The sequence below is a fragment of the Rhineura floridana genome, chromosome 14 (assembly GCF_030035675.1).
Source record: "Rhineura floridana isolate rRhiFlo1 chromosome 14, rRhiFlo1.hap2, whole genome shotgun sequence".
NCBI lineage: Eukaryota > Metazoa > Chordata > Lepidosauria > Squamata > Rhineuridae > Rhineura > Rhineura floridana.
The window spans coordinates 887,828-912,718 of record NC_084493.1 but is presented as its reverse complement, the minus strand read 5'-3'; the positions used below and the strand labels follow the sequence as shown (position 1 = coordinate 912,718).

At 42.4% G+C, this 24,891-nt stretch overlaps 1 protein-coding gene across 4 annotated transcripts; it reads right to left on the bottom strand.

The window, feature by feature from the left end:
- Positions 1 to 2,034: 2,034 nt before the first annotated feature.
- BLM (BLM RecQ like helicase) lies at positions 2,035 to 24,505 on the bottom strand. 4 transcript variants are annotated; one of them, XM_061595965.1, is made up of 22 exons: positions 24,297 to 24,498; positions 22,523 to 22,621; positions 21,521 to 22,230; positions 19,845 to 20,079; positions 19,551 to 19,660; positions 19,132 to 19,264; positions 17,013 to 17,725; positions 15,473 to 15,664; positions 13,754 to 13,872; positions 13,056 to 13,169; positions 12,634 to 12,732; positions 12,375 to 12,523; positions 11,128 to 11,234; positions 10,388 to 10,548; positions 9,656 to 9,851; positions 8,912 to 9,102; positions 8,206 to 8,347; positions 6,426 to 6,625; positions 5,877 to 6,072; positions 4,210 to 4,332; positions 2,919 to 3,120; positions 2,035 to 2,320 (listed from the first exon to the last, which is right to left on the bottom strand). In XM_061595965.1, exons 2-22 carry the CDS (start codon positions 22,618 to 22,620, stop codon positions 2,164 to 2,166), a joined length of 4,347 nt encoding a protein of 1,448 aa, XP_061451949.1. In that variant the 5' UTR covers position 22,621; positions 24,297 to 24,498; the 3' UTR covers positions 2,035 to 2,163. The 4 variants fall into 4 exon arrangements, with proteins under 4 accessions (XP_061451949.1, XP_061451948.1, XP_061451950.1 ...); XM_061595964.1 differs by having other exon boundaries at positions 23,975 to 24,497; XM_061595966.1 differs by having other exon boundaries at positions 19,911 to 20,079; positions 23,975 to 24,496.
- Positions 24,506 to 24,891: the final 386 nt, after the last annotated feature.

Genomic DNA, 24,891 nt, shown 5'->3' with positions numbered 1-24,891 from the left:
ATATTTAAATGAATTCTGTTTGCTTGGCCCTTGAGGTAACGTGTATCTTAATGTGCTAAGACTCGTGTTCTCATTACTTACAGAAGGACAGCGTCAGTATTTGCATTCCTCTGCATTTGTTCTGCAAGTCTTGACAGAACACAGGAAAGGGACTTCCAACAGCTTACAGAACAGCTGGCACTGTTTGCAGGAGTGCAACTTAAGATATTTTCTGTTAACCAGTTAGAAACAGCCGATACCTGACTAGGTTTAAGCCCAACAGCTGAGGAATGCAGCTCATATAGCTGCTCAACAGGAACCCACTGCTGAACATTAGAATCCATCTGCTAAAAACTTGGCAATAACAAGGAAACAGAAAATATCAACAGATGTCAACCAGCAAGTTGTGGAAGATGGAGCCAAACAAACAGGCTTGCACAGCTCGTGATCCAGCATGCACCCAATACAGCCCACCCGAGTGCTTTGAAAGTGTTGCTGTTCTTGCAGTCCGTCAGTGGTTCTTGAAACAGGTTTCACTGAGCCATTTAGTGGGCTGCCATTATTAGGTGATGGGCTGTATTTGACTTGGTGGAGCACAAGTTGATGCAGCCCTGCTTTACTAACACAGAAGTTAAAAGGGAAACAATAGGAAAAGCAGGGTGGTGGAAGTTAAAATACCAGAGGAAAGGAGTGTTCTCCACCTGAGGGTTTATTTTAAATCTTTTAGCAGTAGGCAAATGTGAAAATAAAATTAGTTTTGTTTCAGGAACCATGGTGCATTACAGCACTAGCTACTCCCAGACTCAAGCTAATCCGCTTGGACTAGTATGACCTGCAGAGGCGGCTAAGAAAGAGTCCTCCACACTCAAACTGATATGTTTTGGTAGTTGAGTTCCATGCCAATTTGATCTGAGATGATGAAGATGTGGGTTTGGTGGCCCACCTGCAATCCCAGATGCATAGACCAAGCGAGGATGAAAACAGTGGGAGCTCAGTACCCATAGGAGGGCAGGGACAGTTTTATTCAGATAGGCCTTTTGCTTCATGAGCAGACTTGTTACAACCGGTATACATATTACTGCATATTGTTCACATGGCTGTTACTGACCTGGCGTTTCCATTATTCTTCTGTATTTCGTGTTTAGTAGTCTGTGTTTCCGTTTAATGGAAAGGCAGGCTACAAATTTGTCAAATAGTTATATACTGCATGTCAAGGAATACTTGCAGCCACAGAAGGATGGAGTCCACATTTCTGAGGAGAGAGTCATCTTGCTGGCAGATCTATGGTGGGGTCTACTCTATGGGGAATTTTGAGCATGTAGCGAGAGAGAACTAAACACAGAGCAGCTCCACCCTGTGAGACGGTCTGTGCAACAGGTAAAGAGGGAGAAATTAATAAGCACACAGACTGGCAAGTAACTTGAGGAATCGTGGGCAAGGGTGAAGAAGGCTTCATTAGACAGTCCCTAAGGGCTAAGCTAGGGGAGAGATGTCTTTGGGGCATATTCACATGAAGCTGGTTATACCACTACAGATTCTGTTGTTCATTAGTTAATAACACTGTGGGTTGAACACAACCTTGTGAATACAGCCCTACTCAGAATGGACCCATGAAAATGAATGAACCTAAATTAGACATTTCCATTAACTTCAATGGATCTACTCTGAATAAGACTAGCATAGAATTCTTGCCTTGTGTGTAAAAAGTTATTCCAGGACATATTTTAAAACTATAGCATTCACAGCTATTCAGACCAGCAAGTCACTTGCTATATATATTTCTTACCACTAGGAATAAAACAGTCTCATCCTTCATTACATTCCAGTATGTTGCTTCAAACGTTTTAGACATGAAATAAAATAAAAATGGCATGTTCCAGATATGCATTTTGCCCAAATGCATAATGCTCTCATCTTTGCCAATGCTATTGACAAAATGTTCAGAACTTTTTTTAAAATCAACAAACTATTTTGGGAAATAGGGACTAATATATATACCACCAAACACGTCCCGACAGCAGTGTGCACGGTGTCTCGTTTAAAGGTCTCACAGAATGGTTCAAACTAATGTATTTATTAAAAAGTTAGGCAGAAGCGTTAGGGTAGATAAATATATACCTTGATTAGAAATTTAGTAGGTTCATAATAAGTAGTGTCCATAGAAATGAAATGGCTTTAAGAATATTACAAAAGTGAGTAAGAAGGTTTAAGGCATTGTCTGCTTTGTGGCTTTGGCAGTGCCATAATTCCAGGCCGTTTGCCAATTCCTGGCTGGACAGTAGGGACATAAAATGTGGAACCTTTGGAGTTGGATGATGCCTTTCTGCAGATTCTGTAACCCCTAGAGAGTTGGGGGGGGAGGGGGGACAAAAATACAGAATATGTCATTGGTCTCATTATCTCTGTGAACATGCATTTTTCAAGTCTCATGAGATGTAAATGCCGACAAAACAATCCTCAACATTTCTGCCCTGTATTTTGGTCAAATGTTTCATTTGTACGTTGCTGAAGAGGAAATCTGGATACTGGCCATCAATGAATTCAGTTTCTCACTGGGCTCTTCTCCTCACTGCTTCTTTTATCACTGCGTTCTTCCCTTCTGCTTGGAACCCTCCCAATCATTTTTGTTCATTTCCTCCAGCACTCCATGCTCAGCCTTGCTCATAAGCAACATGGGAATCGCACTGTTACACACGGCTGCATGTACAGCCAAACATCACAGATCTTGATTTTATGAGATGGCTTAAAATTAAACAATTCCATGCTGCTATTGTGCCAACGTGCTCCTCACTTCTACCACTGGCTGCTAGGAGCTCTTCACAATAACATAATTATTTTACTGTATGGTAAAAGTGTGGTGCTTAATCATCATTGTAGAAGCACTTTCATTCCACTGTTATCCCTGGTTTGCTTGATGCTAAAAGATAAAAAAAACATACCCTTTAGAATGACCCTGCTGGCCTCCAGACCCAGTTTTCTTCTTCTTGGATTCCCTGAAGAACGGTGGCTTTTTTCTCTTTCTTCCCTTGTTGGTTCTATTGTGGAAATAGCCAGAGGTTGTGCACATCTCCTCCTCTGCCTCATCAACACTGTAATTCTTTCTAACATCGGTGCCCATGGCTGGAAGAGGTTTGCTTTCCACTGTGGAAAAAGACCCTGGACTCTTTAATACTGTGGCTTTGATTGTTGCAATACAGAGAGCACAACCCTGCAGCTTGCTCCCCACCCACATTTAGCACCGAGGATACAGTGTTCCCATATAAGGGAAGAGGGTCCTTGGAGCCATGTTAGTCAGCGTAACCATGTTATTTGTATGGCTGCCACTGAAACTGGACCATATGGGCATAAGTGGCTCCTCAAGTGGTTTGAGTTGCTTCAGTCATGAGGGTGGAGAGGAGGGATAGCTAATACCCTGAAAGACAGAAACAAAATTCAAAGGGATCTTGATAGGCTGGAGCATTGGGCTGAAAACAACAGAATGAAATTTAACAGGGATAAGTGCAAAGTTCTACACCTAGGAAAAAGAAACCAAATGCACAGTTATGAGACGGGGGGGGTTGGCTCAGCAATACTACATGCAAGAAGGATCTTGGGATTGTTGTTGATCACAAGGTGAACATGAGCCAACAGTACAATGTGGCTGCAAAAAAGGCAAATGCTATTAACAGAAGTATAGTTTCCAAATCGTGTGAAGTATTGGTTCCCCTCTATCTGGCACTGGTTTGGCCTCATCTTGAGTACTGTGTCCAGTTCTGGCCACCACATTTTAAGGATGCAGACAAACTGGAACAGGTTCAGAGGAGGGCAACAAGGATGATCAGGGAACTGGAAAAAAGCCCTATGAAGACAGTCTGAAAGAACTGGGCATGTTTAGCCTTGAGAAGAGAAGACTATGGGGAGATAGGATAGCACCCTTCAAATAACCTGAAAGGTTGTCACACAGAAGAGGGCCAGGATCCTTTCTCGATCATTGCAGAGTGTGGAATAATGGGCTAAAGTTGCAGGAAGCCAGATTTCAATTGAACATCAGGAAAAACTTCCTGACTGTTAGAGCAATATGACAATGATACCAATGACCTAGGGAGGTGGTGGGCTCTCCGACACAGGAGGCCTTGTTCCTTGTTCCACTCCCAGTTACGCAGACAGAGTGATATGTGAAACAGGTCATAAATAAATAAAAGGCATATGTAGAAAAATCCTTTTAACAACGATACTGAAGTCGCACAATACCTCTCTGTGTCCATTCAGAATACTTCTGCATCACTTCAATTATTTCTGCTCCATACTTCTCTAACTTGTCCTCTGTAACACCATCAATCTGAAGCAAAACGGCTGGGTCTGAAGACAATGTCTCTGGAGAGAGAGAAAAAATCAGATCTTTCTTTTCTTTCACATGCATGTGACTTCTATCTCCATACTAAAAAGACACAGCGAAACCTTTCAAATCTGCTATCAAGGTTTGTTCTGAAATTCCCATGCAAAGGTCATGTCGCCTGGCAGACACCAGGAGCAGAATATCCAAGAGAAGCATTTTATTCACAGAGACTTCAGTAGTGAATCCAGATCAGCTGCTGAAGCCAATAGTTCACTGGAACATTACCAACTGAATCTCATCTCATTTTTACGGAAATGTTGCCAGAAATGTCTGAAAGATTAGTAAGGTTTTTGTGGAAAGATAAAGAACTTTTAGAACAGATTAGTTTACTTTAATCTATTACCTTGCCTGATTAAAAAAGCCAGATGTGGATCCTACAGGTGTTGCTAGATTACTCCCATAGTCCCAGACCACTGGCTATCCTGCTTGGGGCTGATGGGAGTTGCAGCTCAAACATCTGGACGGCCACAGGTTCCTGCCCATCATAAACTGCAAGCAGCATAGGCTCCAAATACCAAGGGGAATGCTTCTTTATGTTCCATTATGAGCCCCAAGGTATACCAATAATTTGGGCCACAAATCTAGAGGAATATTAAAGGAATTCTAGGGCTAGATTAGGGGTGGAGAACCTTTTTGTCTCCATGGGCCAGATTCCTGTCAGGACTGGATACGCGGACCGAGTCTGAGAGGTGGGCAGGAGTGCCCACCTGTCAATCACATGACATCATGATGTCACATGATTTGTCCGGTCGGTTGTCCCACCTACCTATCAAAATCCCTTTGCAGGGATCCCTTTCCCAAACACCTGACAGTCACAAAGTGCATTGCTAGCCCATGGCAAGTGCCAAGCACAGGGCTGGCAAAGTGCTTCTTTCTCTCCTCCCGTTGGCAGACAGGAAGAAAGAAACCTGTATTTATTTTTATTTGCTTTTGCAGATGGGCTGCAAGAAGGGCTTTTTCCTTGTCCGGTCGACGCTTGGGAAAAAACAGGGCTACCTTCTTTGGTTGCACATGTCTGTTCCTAAGCCAGAAGCGGATGCAGGCAGCCAAAACGAGCAGGATTTAAGCCCCCCTCATCAGTGGGTGTTGTAGCCTGCTGCTTTGGCAGTAGGTGCCTGGAGCCAACACAGAACTGGACCATGCCCCCCTGTCCATAAGCTTACACCACAAATGATGACAGTGGTGGATGTGGTTTGGGGAAAATGCTCTTGCAGGCCAGATTGGCTATTGGGCCCCCCTTCCAGGCTAGATCTCCCATTACAGCCTTGTTGAATTTTATTGGGCTCTACGGAGGGTGTAGGTCAGAGGCTTATCTTTGTATACATTTGAGCTTCACTTAATGTCAGAGACTCTACCCTCTTGCATTTCATGGCCTTTTGACCTCACTGTTTACAGTCCATCCCCTCTATACCCAAGACCTGTCAGTCTTAAAGAAGCCACAAACTCTGTTGTTTTGCTGTTAACACACTAAGGGAGCAATCCTTCCACTACGTCGCAGTTTCTCCGTGAGCATCAACCTCACCTGCTATTCTTTTAAGTGTGGCAGTGTTAAAAATATTGAAGTAGTGGACATCAAACACTTTCCCAAGATTTTTGCAGACATCTGTGAGTTCCGAACGACATTTCTTAACCATCTCTTCCCGCTGGGATATTTTGGTCACTGAAGCTCTTTGCTGCTTCCGGATGCTGCTGGCACTTTCCGTTTCATAGAATTCTACCTGAAGAAAGGAAGAGAACATCTCAACAATCTACAATTAAAACTGGGAAGTGCAGTTTCCTTCTACAGAGCTTAAGACTATGACAGGAATGCAAGAAACGGAGGAACTCCTCTCCTTTCTCTGTACACACTCTTTGCAAGACCCTCAAAGTCACCAGATTTTCTTAACTTTGTCCCACCACCTATCAAAATCCCTTGCAGAGGTCGTCAAGCACCCGACAGTCACAAGGTGCCCATGTCATCACTTGATTGCCCATGGTTTATTGGAAAAGGCGGCTCCAAGCTCATAACCCATTCTGGAGGAGGAGACATGACTGGACACTTAAAGCAGGTAAGATACATTTTGTTACACACCTGCAGAGAGCCATTTAGCACAGCATGAGCTTTCTCGCCTATCTGGACATAGGCGACTGCTTGGTCCTTGGCAGTGATGTAAAGGTCTTCATCCAGAATCTTGTCCAATACCAGCTTTCTAAAGAGTCGCTCAGCATTATGGCGTGAGTAAGCAGCTCCTTTGCCAAATATGCCAGACTGAATCTTGGCGCTCTTTGTACCTGTTTAGAAATACAAACAGCAGATCTCCTTGATAAAAGCAAAAGCAGGAAAGACAGCTTCATCAAAGAGACTGTCTTCATGGTGTTCCAAAGAAATGTCTTGGGGTTCAGCCAGATGATGCCTCCTGCACACCAGCAGGGAGGAGCCCTACACCGTGAGAGGCTGTACCCATGCCCAGACAGACCCAGCCGCATCAGCAGCAGAGCCACAAACAAGGGTTGCTGAGAGGAAGAGTGAGATGTCAGTGGAAACATGGCTCCACTGCCAAGGTGATGCTTCCTTCCCTACCCCAAAGCTAGGTGATGTGGTTCCTGTAAAACCTGTAGCCAGCTATTTGAGAGTTAGCCAGGTACTGACCAAAAAGGAACAGCCCCAGAGCTTTCCACCAGCCCAACGAGAGTGACCCCATCCCTTCTCATGCCCAAGGTCAAAAGGGGGGATGAACCAAGCCAGAGGCTTGCTATCTATTTCTTACCTGCCAAAGAATGATATAAGGAGAGGCAATGTTTATTATTTAGTATTTATACCTGAACTTTCAATCAAATAAGGGTGGCTGACAATAAAATTATTACGACAGAACATACAAGAAACACACAAATCAGATTAAAAAAGCAAGTGGTTGCAAAATGAAAACTCTAACTGAACTTGTTCCTCATATTGTCAGGCTGAAGTGGACTAATGCGAAGGAAACATATTAAGGAGCAATTTTTGACTTATTTCCAAGTAAACATGTTTAGCGTTACATTGTGAATATTTAGTGTTATTTGCCATCCCACGTTCTAGAAATGTAAAAAACTCTGCTAAATTAGTTGAAAACCTGCTCAAAAGCATGAGAACAAGGAGGCATTACAGATCAACTGCAGCCCTTTCTATGAAGCCTCAAAGCCAGGCCTGGGAGACGGATCCCCAAGAGCACCTGAAGAAGGTGCTAACAGGCACCCAGCTCCATAACGCATACAACGGCTGGGACCAGGAACAATGTGCACGCCCCCCCCATGGGTTTCCTTCCGCTGCTGCTTTCAAACTGAGAAAGTTCTCACTGCGATGAAATGTGCTTTTATCAGGTAGAGACTTGGCACGGAGTCCAGAAAGAGAACCCCTTTTGACACAGTATGAACTGATTTGTGCAGGCAGGCAGTGGACAAGAACATCATGAATTGAAGACAGTAAGCCAGGGATGGGAAAAGCTGTGGCTCTGCAGATGATGCTGGTCTATAACTCCCGTTGCCCATAGCCATTGATGGGAGTAGATGTCTAAAAACATATTGAGATCCACAGACTCCCTATCCCTGCACTAAGCAAACACACAAAAAGAATATGGCTTACTACATACACTGTCAGCTGTGAGGGTGTTCCAGCGACTGCAAGAGAGAGGCCAGTCCCACGCAAGCTTTTTTGTTAGAATGAAGTGCAACTGTGTTCAGCAGAGCTTACTAAGTAAACATGGCAAGGACTGTGCTATGCATGAGTGGGCAGCATATTCAGCCTCTTCGAGGGAATACTTTAGGGGCTTTTCCCTAGCATACTTCCTCTACAGCAAATCCAGCACCAAGTGTTGACAGCGCACAGCAGAACTTACCCAAGAAAACGTCAATCATCATATTCAGTGTGTACCTTCCTCTGTTATTCTTCACACTTCTTATTCCCTTCTCACCACAATGCTCCTGAACAAACCTAACAATGTTTTTCACTGCTTCCGTTACATTCCGTGATTTATAATCCTAATGAAAATAAGGAAAGGTGGATGTGTTATACTGTCTTTGGCTATTGACAATATAGTACGCCTCCGTTTGGATACTGTTCCAAACTCAAGATATACAAGTTAAATTAATTTGATTTAATTAAATTAAGAGCCAGTGTGGCGTAGTGGTTAGAGTGTTGGACTACGACCTGGGAGACCAGAGTTCGAATCCCCACACAGCCATGAAGCTCACTGGGTGACCTTGGGCCAGGCACTGCCTCTCAGCCTCAGAGGAAGGCAATGGTAAAAACACCTCTGAATACTGCTTACCATGAAAACCCTATTCATAGGGTCACCATAAGTCGGAATCGACTTGAAGGCAGTCCATTTCCAATTAAATTAAGTATTAATTTAAATATGGGATATTAAGGAAATACTAGGAAACCAAATAATATGTCAAACAAAAAATCTGGAAGCCATTACCTGCAAATCACATGACTTAATATCTTCAACCCACAATCACTCCTGCCCAAAAATACATTAGGTCTAATTTCTAATGAGGAAATAAGAAATCTCAGAAAGCTAAGAAACAGACAGTGCTTACCTGCTGCTTGCAGCAGTTGTCACAACTTACGTCAGGGTTTTCCTTACAAAACTTAGCATTAAAGCCAGTTTCCCCAAAATAGGCTAGCAGCTGTGTCCTCCGGCAGTCCACAACATTCTCACAGTAATGGACCATGCTGTAGAGATTGTTGAAATGAGTCTGCCGTGTATGGTTGTTCCCATCTTTTTCCACTGAAATACAAATAATGCAGCTCTTGACTTATGATGGAACAAACAGAGAGGGGAAAAGATTACTTTACTTTTGACCAATTATTTGCAGACACCTGTGAAGGAGAAGGAAGCCAAAAGCCTCAAATTATAAGTTTCTGGGCTAGATGATAAATGAAAGAGACAGGAATAAAACAGTACAGTGTTTTTTCTCTAAGATTAAAAAAAGGTTGGAAAATTTCTCCAAATGGAAAAAGAATTCTTCAGGAAGTTTACAGTATTAGTTTTGTAGGACTGGATCCTTCAGCTTGCTTACTGTAGGCAGCATGGTATGAAATCACCTTGACTAAAATTCAGAAGGCAGATGACAACTCATTCCACTTGCAAGCAAAACTTGCATATTTTATAGCCATAAGCGGAGAAGCAGGATTGTAACATTGTGCTACAAGAAATACAAGATTCGTGCACACACACACACACACACACACACACACACACACAGAGAGTGTATAGTGTTTGGCTGCCAATTTTAGTCTCATGCTTGCTTGATTCTGGTCCCAAGATCTGAGATGCTTACTCAAGATGAGCCTTCTCAGCCTGGTGACGTCACTATAGCTGTAGAAAAGCAGGCAGTGAGACATTTCTCCATCACGCCCAGCTCTTCCCGACTCTTGATAGTAACCTTCGACAGATTTAGGGAGAGAGGCATGGATCACAAAGCGCACGTCAGGTTTATCAATCCCCATGCCAAAAGCAATTGTTGCACATATAATCTGGAATAGAACAAAAGGGGGATTCTCATACAACCCAGTGCAAGCAGTGCATCACCAACACACTTTACATATATAATGAATCCTGAGCACCTGCAGGCTTGATATTGTTCTGCTTCAAGCTCACTTCAAGGAGGATAAAGACAAAAAAACATAATTTTAAAAGCCCAAACTACAGAAAACTGACCACCTAAGTAGAGGAGGCCTCTTTCTTCGCCACAAGATTGACCGGACAGCATTTGGGCAAATTGCTCTACTTTCTCTCTTTGCAGATATTCTCCATGGCTGGTTTCAGAATTAAAACCAAGAATTTGGTTACAAATTCAATATATTCTGTCTGTGCTAGTTTCATAACCCCTTTTTGTTTTTAAAATACTTGCAATTCTACAGAGCCAACATTTCTCCTGACATTCCGGTTTACAGTTTGAGTTATAAACATTTAGATCAGTGTAGACCACCATCTTGTGATTCTTGATTTTAATTTTTCTGCTTTGGTGTGTAATTTGCTTTCACTTAGTATTAAGTTTTATAGGATTCACCTGGCATCCATCCTGATTAATCCACTTGTGCTGCACAAGATCTCTGGTGCCATCCGTGAGACCAGCATGATACGCAAGTGCAGAAAGGCCGGACCTCTGCAAAATGCTGGCAACAGAGTCACATTCGTATCGGGAGAGGCAGTAAATTATCCCAGAATCATCTGGGGGGAAAATAGGCAAAAAATGAGGAATGTTCAATTGTCTGAGAAGTGACAGCAGCAGTTGCACAGACCTTTGAGCTCCATTTGCTTGCTTTATTATTTTTAATCTACCCTTTCACCACGGAAGAGGATCTCAGGGCAATTTAACATTACCTATAAACAAACTTACTCTAATGACTGTGATGGTTCTATTATTTACATTTTTATCCTGCCCTTATTACAAAGAGCTCATGGTAGCATGCCAGAGTCTCTCTCCCCACCAATTTTATCCACACAACTACCTTGCAAAGCAGATAGGCTTGAAAGATGATGGCCCAGGCTACCCAGTGGAGCTTTCTGTCTAAGGAGAGTTTCCTCCACTCCTAGCTTGACCCATTAATCACTGCAACCGATTGGCTCTCTTGGTACAAGTTTCAGATTTTCTCTGAGAAATGTCCTTCATTTTTCATGTCTCACTAAGCAACATTAAGTATCTTCTGATGCTTTGAGCTCTCACAGACCATTTGCAAAACTTGTGTTTAAAAAATCTGAATTCACAGGAACCAACCCTGCCATAGTAAGAAAAGGATTTAAGCTCACACGGGTGGTATTTTTGGATCCACTCCAGGCAGTCCAAAGCAATACGTTTTGGCTTTTTGGGCAAGACATCATATTTTAAGTTGTGCCTGTTAAAACTCATACTAAACCTGAAAAATATCAATCACAAGAAAAGGAATTAAAACACAGTGAATTTCTTAACATGTATATCTGCAATGATATCCTAAAATAATTTTAAAATGTCACTAGGAACTCAAATCATCTACCTCACTTCCCCAAGACAGAAATGTTGTTTTCATCACAGCAATCTCTGGATCAGTGTTTTTCAAACAGCAGGCCTTGGGCCACTTTCAGATGGCCCTCAATGCCACAGCTTGTGTAGTCCCTCCCCATTTGCCTGCCTCACCCCCCACTCAACCCCATCCCACCCCACCCATAACACAGGACTTGGTTGGACCAATGCCAGCACCAGCAACTCCTTGCATGCTGAGTAAAGGTTACCAGGAGACAGAAGAGTTCAGGCAGGGGGTGGGGGGTAGGGAGGAAGAAAGGTCTCTCTGAACGGAAAAGGATCAGAAGATATGCTGAAGGAGATTAGGAAGTGAGAAAAAAGTTTAATATAAACCACACACCCAAAGAAATAGAAAGGCAGGGATTAAGAGAAGAAAACTGTTATAAGCGGACAAAGTGAATGTAAAAGGAGTAAGTAAGAGGGAAGAAAAACTGGTGTGTGTATGTGGAGGATAAGGTATAAGATGAATGTGAAAGAAAATGGCAGAAGAAATTACAGGAGATCAGTAAAAATACTTTGAAAGACATGGGGGTAGGAAGGGGAAAATATAAAATATGTTTTATATTTATATATAAATATGTTATATTAAATATTTTATATTTATAAAATATTAAATATTATATATATATATATATATATATATATATATAATATAAAGTCTTTTCCACTTAGAGCCTCTGGTTCAGAAAATTCTGATCCAAACAGGAAGGCTGGGTCACAATACCTCCACAGCAAATTATTGTACTTAGCTCAAGGAAAGCTCACCTAAGGACAAAGCTGTGTCAAAGAATTTAGTAATTTCCAAAGATGGCTTAGATATCAATGGAAAAGGTCAGCAATTGCCAGCTGATTGTGCCAGACTCAGCACATGCCGTCTGCTACAGTTTTCTGACTGCTCTGTCCCTGCACCACCATTCTGGGCCTCTAATTTTCAGCCATCTTAAGTGGGCCCTTGGGGTTAGAAAGCTTGAGAACTCCTAGTGTATATCAAACTTACACCTGTGGCTTAAGTATCTCCAGTTGATTCAGGATGTCCTTTTGCACCCGGGGGTTTGCCGTGGCAGTAAGAGCCATCATAGGAACGGAAGCAAATTTCTTACGAAGCATATTTAGCCGCTTGTAGTCTTGGCGAAAGTCATGGCCCCACTAGCCAAAGATTAGAGGAGAGGGGGAAAAAAAAGAGATATTTTTCTCACACTTCAGTACAAGCATCCAGGTGGCTCACGAACCTCTGACATTTTCAAGAAAAAGATCACCTGACTGACGCAGTGTGCCTCATCAATCACAAAGCGTGCCAACAGCTGCCGCTCATATAGATTCTCCAGGGCTGACATCAGCCGGCCACTTGAGCAGACCTAAGGAAGACCCACACCAAAGGAACCAGAAACTTTAGTTGATAATTGCTGTCCTGTCCGTCAGCGCACAGCAAATTCATTATTAATCTTTCAGCATAGAAAGCATTTTAGCCTTTTCTCATTTATACTCATCCACCACATAAGATAGGCTAGATAGACATGATGACCTGCCCAAGTCACCCAAGCACAGCTCACGATTGGGCAGGGATGGAAGCCTGCCTCTTGTTCATCAAAATATGTTGGTTTCAATAGGAGCTTTATCTACCTGTTGCATCCAGTGTATGCCAGCATGTGAATGCTAGTGTTAAGATCCTTATACAAACCTTCTCTGGAGTAACATAAAGAAGTTTTATGATGGGATCTTTCTTTGACAGCTGCATGTAGATTCTGGATGCTTCAGCATCACTCTTGTCACCTGTCAGGTGAGTTGCTGGAATCTATGACAACAAAAAAAGAGCTGTTTGCACGTAGGAACATTGAAAACTGCCTTACACCAAGTCGGATCATTTGTCCATCTATCTCAGTATTATCTGCACTGACTGGCAGCGACTCTCCAGGGTGTCAAACAGAGTTCTCTCCCAGCCCAACCCGGAGATGCTGGGGACTGAGCCTAGGATCTTCAGAATGCAAAGCAAGTGCTTGACCACAGAGCTACAGCGCTCCCCAGCATGGGGAATGGATTCCACAGCAAATGGACTGCTAAATTCAACACTCATTTTCTACCCTGACATTATTTCTCGTGGCTGTATACCACACACAGGTGAGGAACAGAGCACCTATTTTCCTGATGTAGGTCAAGATGTGTGGGCCCACCCCCCTGCCTACCGTAGTGCCGAATAGCCATACTTTGGATCAACTTGAATCCAAATTGCAATGCCCAAATACTTCTGTAGAAGATTTACATTTGCATAAAGTCACACCCCAGAGTAAAGAGCAGAATTGGTCACGACTACTGAAAACACAGATGACCCTCCAACACATCAAGAAAGGATCAAATAGCAAACCATGGACTGGAGCTTACATCCATCGATGTCAGTTTCTGAACTTGATCCACTATCAGCGACCTCAAGGGGGAGATTACAATAGTGACTCCTGCTGAAACACAGGCTGGCAGCTGGTAGCACAAGCTCTTGCCACCTCCTAAGCAAAGCATCAAGCAGAAAAACAAGGATTACTTAGAAAGGTCACCCAAACAGCAAGTAAATGCAGGTTGTTCAAGGGAAATTTAGCAGGTGCCAAAATACTCCCCCTAGAATATTTCAATAACCAAGTTTGAATCTGATTTTCAAACTTACTTTCTACATTCCCCACACCCCTGCCAAGAATGGGGCATTGCAAACCCAACTTGTTAAGTAAAGGTTTTATTATCAACGCTGTAATTAAGAATTTTGGTTCTCTTTGTTTTCAGATGAATTTTTTATTTTTGAAACAAAGATTCTAAATCAATTATCATGAACAATCTTTTTTAAAACAATGCCCATATGCACAATGTTCTAAAGATGAATCATGATTACGAATCAAAAAACGGAATCAAAAGTATTAAAAAAATTGGAATAGAGGGGATTAAGCATTAATAACCTATTTTACATTTATTACTGTGAATTTTCTACCGGGCTTGGAGACTCACAAGTAATCAAGAGGCACCATCCTATATATCACCAAACGCCTATTTTAATCCTACTTTATTTATGCCCAACTACCTGAACACTGCAATATGTTCAGTTAGAAATTAATATTCATGAGTCTTCCAAACAGACAGCATGGGCATTCACTTCACATTTCATGGAGAAACACTACCTTACCCAGTAACCACAGCCATTGCTTCAAGGAGGTCTATTTAGTGGAGGGTGCGGAATCTCCAGCCTACAGGCCTAAAACTACAGCTACTTTTCCTACCCTTGATTTAGCACAATTCCACCTGCCCTTCAGTCCAACCTGGATTCCTGGGCAGTACACATAAAATTCAAATACAATACCATATTAAAAACAATTTAAAAATCAAAACACAAATTCTGATAAGAATACAAGTGTCCAGAACTTACAGCCTTGTTGTATGCATGTTTATTCAGAAGCAAGTTCTAGTTTGGAACTTGTTTCCAAACAATGCATATGACTAAAGCATTCAAGTAAGTGATTGTGCTTAGTATCCTTGCATATGAATGTGTCTTGTCTATAAGCAGACATAACTCTGTAATATAAGAAGCATGCAATCAGCATGCCCAAAGGTTTTGAATTATGCCTTTAGGTGACATAAAGGCTCTAAATAGTGGCAAAGAAGTGTGTTTAATTGTCAGACCAAACATGCTTGCTTATAGAATATGAACAATATGATTCCTATCAACTACTTAAACTGGTTTTTTTTCCTTGGTATTTAACTCATGGATTAAATCAATGATTTAAATCAGTTCCCCATACATTTAGCTACCCTCCACTATGATCCAACTACCATCCTCCTCACTATCTGTTTGTCAGTTTCCATCTTTGCTGTCCAAGTGCCCATACTGAGCCTTTAAGGCAGCACCTAGCACGATGCTAGCACACAGTACCCTATACACTAACATCACCTCACCTCAAGGCAGAAGACCCATTTGCCATGAATTCCCATCATCACCATTTGCTCATTCCAAGCCTTTCAAAACACCACGTTAACCAGTTCCAGCAAGTCCCACCGACGTGTTACCAGTCTAGCCCCCCACCCACACCACACACTGCCGGCAGAGACACCCTTGTTGTCACACACCTGTGGGCATTAAGATGAAGCAGTCTTGGCCCAGCAAAGCAGCATTGATGGCTTCAAGCTGATTTGTCCGAAAGTGATGCAGGCCAAATTTTTTGTGAAATATCTTCGTCATTTCATTAGAATGGGGAAATGCTACGCCTCTGAAGTGATCTACAGCTGGATTTCTGGAAGGTGGGTTTGTAACCAGGGGAGCTAGGAGAAATTAAATGATTATTAGGAGAAACAAAGTAGGATTCTTGCTTTCTCAAGTGTCTTACTACATGCCAAGAGATTCATCTTAATTCATTTTACATTATTAGATTATAAACACACTAATGTGTCTGGATAGGTTAGATATAACTACAGGACCCTGTAAAATCTCAACTCCATGCTATACTTTTGGGCTTACTTAATGTAATCATTTATCTATCTAAGCACTTTTAGTCCCCACTATTTATGTAACTTTAAAGTTGACAATGAGGACATTGTCAAATTAGGCTAGGATTGGGGAGGGCATCTACGAGACAATGAGAAAAGGTCCTCAAATGCAAAGATGTATCAGTGAACACTAAAGTCAGGATCATTCAGACCATGGCATTTCTGATCTCTATGTATGGATGTGAAAGTTGGACAGTGAAAAGGGGGTAAGAGAAAAATCAACTCATTTGAAATGTGGTGTTGGAAGAGAGCTTTGCGCATACCATGGACTGCGAAAAAGACAAATAATTGGGTGTTAGAACAAATTAAACCAGAACTGCCACTAGAAGCTAAAATGATGAAACGGAGGTTATCATGCTTTGGACACATCATGAGAAGACAGGATTCACTAGAAAAGACAATAATGCTGGGACAAACAGAAGGGAGTAGAAAAAGAGGAAGGCCAAACAAGAGATGGATTGATTCCATAAAGGAAGCCACAGACCTGAACTTACAAGATCTGAACAGGGTGGTTCATGACAGATGCTATTGGAGGTTGCTGGTTCATAGGGTCGCCCTAAGTCGTAATTGATTTGAAGGCACATAACAAAAAAATGTGCAGAGTGTTTGGCACCTGCTTAACTCTCACTTTGGACATGATCCAGCCAATATTTCCAAAAGGTGTTCCTAACAAAACACAAAGAGTGTCTGCCAGCATAGCAGACACTTCATAACAGCTGCATTAATCCCCATTGAAGCAGGAGAACAACCACAGAACAAGAGTGAAGGAACTTCACTACTGAAGTTAATGCAAGAATAAATTGCTGCCATTTGAAAAGATGCTATGAACTCCCTACAGTTGCATTCGGTACTGGTACGGTGGGGGGGGAATCACGTGTGTCACATTTCCCAAAGTGTTTCAGAATTCAAAATACAATGACAAAAGTGTGACCTGGTGAAGAAAAAGCAAACCTGTTACCTAGTGATTGTGATGAAGCAATGAATTGTATTCACATGGCAACAAGAGACACCAAGGAATGTGTCAAATTGGTTAATCGCTCCCTTCACAATAGTTTTGTGGCATGGCATGCTTCTGTGATAGAGAATTAGCATAATTTACCCAAGCAGCTCATGGCAAACACACCTTGGGAGGTTGCTTTGGGAAAAACAGGATTTGAAAAATGAAGATTTCTCTTAGCTATAAGGGAGCTTTTTTCCAGGAATGATTTGGCAGGCTGAGCTTCCCCAACATACTGGGAGTGAGTGCGAGATAGCTGTACAGTTGCTGACGTATTTAGCATGCCATCCAGTTCACTGAAGTCATCAATATCAAAATCGTCATCACAGTCCGTGATCCCTGTTGCTGAGGAATTCTCTCTGGAATTGCTTTTGAGTAGAGAACGTTTTTGTTGGTCCCTCAAAGTGGTCAGATTCATCTCTGAGCACAGCCACCCCTGCTCTCCCGCTTCTGTCCTTGGGTTTCTAAAAGCACGGTTAAGAGAGAGTGTTCTTTCACTGGTGCCTCTTCTGGAAAGAGACAACACTGCTTCTTCCAAGATGCCACTGGCCAGAGCAGAACTATCTGAAAAATTTGACAGGTCAGCATTACTTGAGTCTCGAGTGTTTGGTACGAAGGAGGGAGTTGAATGAAGGTTGCCCTGATGTACAATCTTCAGGGAAGACTGTGTAGAGCAGAATGTTTCCCTTTGAAGGCCTGTGGCATAGGTTTTCTCCAGCTGAAAAGAAACACCGCCATCCAGAGATCCATCGCATCCACAATCAAATTTGCTGTTTATGTCCAGAGATATGCAAGTGCCCTTTCCACTTCTACTAGTGTGGGTATTTAAGAGTTTTCTTCTGCAGATAAAAAACAGAAACTGTTAATACATTATTGATGTCTTCCTTTCTTAGGACTTTACCTCATTTAAGGAGTTGCAAGCTTTTCATTATTAGTCTGGCTTTCTTCAAGCATGCATACACACATTGCCAGAGTTTTTTCTTTTTTTTATAAATGGTGAATTTGTGTACAGTAGGGCCCCACTCATACTGCAGGTTACGTTCCAGGCCCCCGCCAAAAAGCAAAAGCCGCCAGAAAGTGGGGCCCTACTGTATTCCAGCTGCCTGGCTCCAGCTGACAGCGATCAGCTGTAGTGCAGGGGGCTCTAGCAGCCGCGCTCCAGCTGACAGCGATCAGCTGTAGCGCGGGGAGCTCACGCGCTACAGCTGATCGCTGTCAGCTGTAGCACGGCGGCTGGAGCTCCCCGCACTACAGCTCATCGCCCCACTGGTGTTGCCGTATTAGCAGAACACCGAAAAGTGGGGCCCTACTGTATTTCATATTTGCCTAATTTACTTAGCAAGAAAAGAATGTTGGTATCACCATGGTCAGTTCATTCTTCCGTGAATGTAAGGTTTTCTTGCAAGGGTCACTCATCCCAAATTAGACTCATATATCCATCAAGTTGAGAGTCTTGCTCTCACATATTGATGTGGGACAGAAAGTCATAACACCAATCTTACACCAGTTGCACCGCTTATGAGTGCACTTCTGGGACTAAATCAATGTGTTGGTGCTGCCCTTTGAAGCCTTTAACAGCTTTCTAAAGCACCAACTTCATCCATGTGATCCTGGCCTGAATCTGGATTCCAAGAGAGAGAGAATGATAAAATTTATTTATTCAGAGGTACAGCTCTGTGAAAGTCCAGTTGCTTTGATGTAGGGCAGACCAGAACTGGAGGAGACTATTCCCACTGAAGGGGGTCAGACACAAGTCATGTGCACAGCCCTGTCTCTGAAGCAAATGGGAAGAGCAACTACTTTCATGCAAGAACTATATTTTGTTGCATGTTGTAGATGCAGCACCTTGCTTCTCCTTTTATGCAAATTGCATCCAGGGCTAGAAAGCTCTCAAGTGGCTAGACACTTTATTCTAGAAGTTTCAAATACTTTCCCAACATATGCATATTTATTATATATTTATTGAATTGGTACCCTGTCTTTCCACGAAATAATTCTCTAGGTGGCTAATAGCAATAATCCAGGATTTTAAAAAGGACAAGGCAGGTGAAATATCAACAAACAAAACCAGTTTCAACCTATATATAGGTTGACTTATGGGCCTAAGGCCTGTCTAAATAAAAATGTCTTTGCCTACCAGTGTATTTAAGATGGCCTTGCTTAAGACATACCTAGCGTATTTATCTCAGAGTTGAGAAACAGAACATGTGAACATATTCTGAATTAGTGATATCTCAAGACGCACCTGTGGTCTCTATGCTCAAGGAGCTCCTTCCCACAAGACAAAGACTTCAGCTGCCATTCCGGGATGGAATCCACTAGCTGACAGATGCCTTCCATCACACTGTAGAGGGGCCGTTCCAAAAGCAAACACTTATCTGAAATGAAACAAGGTAAGATACATCACTTTAATCACTAATCCCAGTCCGAATTTATGTTAGAATCGTTTTCAAGATGTTTTAAAATATTTTTTAAAAGATGCATTGTTTAAGATTTTTTAAGATGTTTTGTTTTTATGATGTTTTGTAAGACTTTCGTTTTTGAGAGAGAGAGAGAGCATTTCCTACCCAGGGATTTAGCCAGCTGCAAGGATGTGAACAAGTCTGTATCTGAAGCTACAGGGAGGTCAAACAGCTGAAGCCATTTTATAAGAAGTTATTTTACCTTCCTGCCTATCGCTGGTTCCACTGGTCGTTTCTCCAAAGTCTGGAATGCTGCTTTTCAAGACTTCAGAAGACAATGTTTTCTCTACAGCAGCTTCTCTAAAAATATGACTAACATTTAAAAAAAAGAGTTAAGAATTCCATAAATACATTGTAGTGAACAAAATTCTGGCCATTACCTAGAAAATTCATTTATTATTAAGCTTATTTGTTCCACCTTCCCAGTAAATTTGTTCCACTAAATTTGGTCATTTACTGATGAAAAAATTTCAGATCCATGAATCCACCATCCTACCTCTTACTTCTGCAAGAGATGGTTCTGGTAAAGGGCGAAGATATAGGTTGATCATCTCCATCATACCTAATGCTTTTCAAAGAGGATGCAGATGAAGGCACTTCTTCCTCTGGGGAGGGTGGTATAACGTCTACATAGTCTTCTTCATCCTCAAACTCTGAGCATATCACTGGATCATTCCACCCATCATCTGGATCCTCACTTCCATTCAGCATGAAGACAGCATCATTCTGTGCTTTAACATCAGCAACAGGAGTATTTTACTATCTAAAGACCAATTTAAAAATACACTGAAGACAATCAAAATAATGTTCAGCGGTTTCTACTCAGGAAGATCCATCAATAGCTTTCTGCAATTAAGGAAACACCTATCCATCAGTTTCCCCATCTTTCTTATTTACCACCCCTCTCTGGCATTTCAAACACTCTCTTAACAGGAACTGGAGCTGCACTTGGAAATTTTGACACAAATCTTACAAACCTATGTTAAGTCACTAAACAGTAAGTTTCTCACATTTGGGATGAGTGTGCCTGGATCCATCTTGATGACTCCTTGTGGTTAAATCTTGTTTACTTGTATTGACTAACTCACACATGGCCACTCTGGTTTCATGATGCATTCAACTCAGCCACTCTGGTTTCATGATGCGTTCAACTCAGCATAGCTGAGAGTGTTGGGAATGGGACTGTGGAGACCCTGCTTCAAATCCCCATGAACTCATGACCATGAGCCAGTCACTCTCCTTCAACCTAATCTACTTCATAGAGCTTATTGGGAGGACAGAAGGGGAGCTGGAAGGGATAAAAAATAATGAAAATAAAACAAACCAGGCTTAAGAGTTGCATGCTAGAGAGGAAGTCTGAAAGATTCCTAGTTGGCTATCCAGTCTAACCCAATTAGAAGTACTTTCCAGCAGCAGACATGGGTGACTCGTTAACACTTGTGTGTAAAGAGCCCATTCACTTAGAGGTTAAAGGGAGTACCGTACATATGCTCCAATCATCTTTCTAACCACTTCATGCATCTCGTAAGGGAGGCTCTTGCCTTTAAAAACACTTGCCTCAAAACAACTGTTAATCCTTGAGATCCCCAGGACACTTTGCTGCAGCAAAAACAGAAAACTGCTCTTCTCAAATTTATTATAAATACCTGTCATCAAATAATTCAATTTATGAACCAGCTAATTAAAAAATTATCTAGTCAACATACAGAGTAAAATAGACAAAAACTGTAAGAAACTTTGCAATTCAATGAAATGAGCCCAGCAGTAGATAAAACCCAGGCATAAAATCTGACAAACACAAATTAAAACCCCAGCCACCTATTCAGCAATAGCAACCTTTGGGTGCTGTACCCCATGTGGGGACGTGCCTTCTCCATGGAAGCACCCTAATTTTGGAGCTTCCTGGCTCTTGACTTTCATCTAACTGCTACACTGATTGCTAAAAACATGGCAGTTCATGTAAGCATTTAGTTAGTAATTGACTAAATATATTCAGCTATGACATGCAAAAATGAACTTGTTTCATGCATATTTATTTTTATGGCTTATTTTGTATTGGCTGGTCTACTGAGTTTTTGTTACTCACCCTGACATCTTGGATAAAGGGTGGGACATAAATATTTAAAAGAAATAAACGTATTAATAGACTTGACTAGAAAGAAAGTCATTTACCCTTCAAAGACTTCTCCTTCTCATCATGCAAAGAACTTTCTACAAGCTTCTCCTCTTGAAGATTTTCATCTACAAAGCTTTCACAGGGGCTGGGTGTTGGAGAATCAAGGCAAATGACAGATTGGCTCCTAGCAGGATCTTGTTCCTTGTCAGGCACCTCTATGTTGCTATTCTTACGAATGCAGGGTCCATTCCTTTCTTGGTTAGCTGTTCCTGTGCCCTCTGCCTTTGATGAATTACTGGGGACAGGACTAAGCTTTTTTGGAGCTTTGCTAGGTTTTACAGACCGAGTGTCTGAAAATGAAACAGGTCGCTTTGAGCATACGTTTTGCTGACCAACTATTTCAAAGTCATCTGTGTCCTCCCAGACATCATCAATATTAATAACTGAATTATATGGGCCATTGCGATCCGATTTCAAGAACTGAAGGTCATCTGGTTTGCTTTCTTTCACAGAAGATTGGAAACTATCCAGAACTTTCTGATGTTGCTCATTTGGATAGTTTTGTTGTCCTTCCTGCTCTTTCAATGTCATTTCAAAAAGGTCAACGATTTTCATCTGCTTGTTCTTGGTGCCAGATGAAGACACACTTGGTTTTGTCACAGAAGAGTTAACATCCTTCTCCTTTAAGGCCAACTCTTTTGTTCCAGCTAAATAGTTTACTAGTGTACAGTTACCAGGAGAGGTTTTCTTTTTGAATGTAAATCCCCTACAAAAAACCCAGAAAGATTATTTAGACTTTTAGTCATTCACCTTACAATTGGGTACAACACCTAAAATCAAATCAGGCACAGCTTGAATGTTATTTGTGCTTTACTGTTATTGTAAACCACATATTTTTATTATAGTTAGTATAAAAAGTGATAGATAAATAATAAACACAAAGTATACACTCCCCATAGGTAATCCAAACATAGCATGAACCAAGCAGCAGACGAGACAACCGGAAAGTTCACCCACGTTCAGTTTCAGATGCTGAGCCACAAACAATGAATACTTACACAGCCTTGTTTTTGGGAAGTGTCAGCTTACTAAGAGTGCCTTTGGCTGAATGAAGCTCAAGCTGCTTCTGAAGGTTGTTCTGAGGAATAGCTGCCATTCTATTTGTGGAAGGAAAACTTTCCAGTCAATGTTAAGTGCTCCAAAGGACAGAGTTTATTCAGAATATACAATACATATTCCAATAGCACAATTGGGAGAGGTGCTCATCAGAACATCTCTGCAAAAGCAGGCAATGCATAGCTTTTTATAATCAATTTCACATCATACATATGGATAAATCTAGACCCCTGCCCCTTTCCTATCAGATGGTACAGATATATCTCGGCTCTGCCCCTTCATCACATGTCTCAGAAAACCCCCAACTCTACGTAGACAAAATATAATATTAGCACCCCAGATGCATCTCATCTCTTTCTGCTACTTTCTGCATAGACAATACTGAGCTAGATAGGTTCGGTAGAAAGTAGCTGCTGACCACTGTTGCCAATTTCCCCACTAAATCTAGTGTTTTCAGGAGTACATCTGGTGACAAATTTTCTTGTCTAATGGGAAATCTAGTGGATGTCAATCATTTTATGGTCAGAATCTGGTGGTGGTTATAAATACTTTCACTTCATTATTTTTTTCTCTATTATGTATCTCATGAAACTGTCTAGCCAAAATCTAGCCTTTTTTAAAAAAAAACTACTTTCAGACATTTTATTCTATTTTTCATTATATTTCTGTTCCTATGTACATTCTTTAAAGTGCTACTTGACTACTGTTTCATTTCTGCTATAAGCCATGGCTAGTTGGCTACTCCTCTGATTGCAAGGATACCAGAGTAATGTACCCAACACCACACAATGAGCCAGTAACATAGAAAGATTTTTAGTTCAGATCCCGTGGTATGCTTGTTTTTAATAAGGTGAAGACAAGGAAATTCTTGCCAATTGGCTTACTGAGAAGGAAAATGTGCAGGCCATATTCCACCCCATCAAAGTGTGACACAGCGTAAGCACCACCAACTCCTCCTCACAAACCACAGCCAGCTCCCACAGATTTGAGCATTGGAGACACGATGAGCAGGACCTATAAGCCTCAGAAATAAATGGCATGAGCATGCACAGAGTGCACCTGCCACATCAATAAGGAACCTCAGTTTGTATTTAAAAAGGTGATTTCACAACAGGTATGCTTTGTATAAAAAGTACATCTTATAATCATCACAGGAAGAGCCTGCTGGATCAGGGCAAAGGCCCATCTAGCCCAGCATCCTGTTCTCAGAGGACCCAACCAACTAACCACACGCGCAAGCATTTTTTTAAACCTAAAAAAAAAACCCCACCAGGAATGCAAAGCCTACACAGTTCTCTCAGATCTAAAAGACACGCACACGTGTTTATATCTGCAGCTCCAAAGTGCACGCAGCACACACAGCATTTTCCAGCCTTTAAACCCCTACTACCCACCTCGGGACGCAGCTCCTCACTGGGCGTTTCGCAATATCGCAAACGTGTTATCAGAGGCGGCGCCCAGCGGGTTAAGGGCACGTGCAGGTGGGTCTGGGGCATGGGGAGGAATCTCTTGGTGGCAGCGCTGCTTCTGACGCCCCGGAAAGCGCCTGCGAATGGTCCCCAACACAGGCAGCGGCGCAGCCTCCGCAAACCCGCCGCCCTCCAGGCCGCGCTGAGAGGGGGCGCCAGGGACAAAGCCCCTCCCCCGCCAGGGAGGCGGGATCTCGTCGGGCTGCGCGTGGAGACCGGGCCCGAACCCGCCGCCTGGGAGACCAACCTTGTCCACGGCGCCTCCTTCGCCTTTAGCGCCTCCGCAGCCTCCCGATGATCCTATTGGCTGTGGGAGGGCCTCTTCCCGACTGCCTCGGACGCACAGGAAATGACGTTAACAGAGCACTTCCCGCTCCCGCAGAAGGTCCTTAGAAAAGAGAACACCCCCGTCGAGAGTCCCGTCCTACTCGGTTCCGGTATCAAGGAAACCCCACCCACAGTTCTGAGCGTGCAGAGCAAGGGTGTAGCTGCCCAGGGGCTCGTGTGTGTGTGTGTGTCTTAGACCTCTTATTTTGGGAGGAGCAGGGTCCCTATGTCGCCAGCTTCCTATGAGCCAATCAGCATGAAAAGGGAGTGTGTTAGCCACTGAGAAGAGTCTTCAAACATGCTTCCTGTCCTTTCTTGCTTATTGGAACCAATCTGAGTGAAATGTGAGTCAGCTGGTGAGAAGACTGTCCTCAGTAGCTAACACTCTTTCATGCTGATTGGCTCCTTAGGGATGTCTGTTGTTATGGAAGGTGTTAACAAGGATTTTACTTGCAACCCAGCAGCAAAACAAAAGGATGGGAGGGGTGTGGTTGTGACTATCTTGAAGGGACCGT

What these genes read in the sequence shown, in the direction of transcription:
- BLM (XM_061595965.1), bottom strand. Translation starts at nt 22,620, where the DNA reads ATGGCAGCTATTCCTCAGAACAACCTTCAGAAGCAGCTTGAGCTTCAT. An exon ending in ACAACTGCTGCAAGCAGCAG is followed by an intron (nt 8,348 to 8,911) that starts GTAAGCACTGTC and finishes TATTTTCATTAG; the next exon opens with GATTATAAATCACGGAATGT. An exon ending in CACACTTAAAAGAATAGCAG is followed by an intron (nt 4,333 to 5,876) that starts GTGAGGTTGATG and finishes CTCTCTCTCCAG; the next exon opens with AGACATTGTCTTCAGACCCA.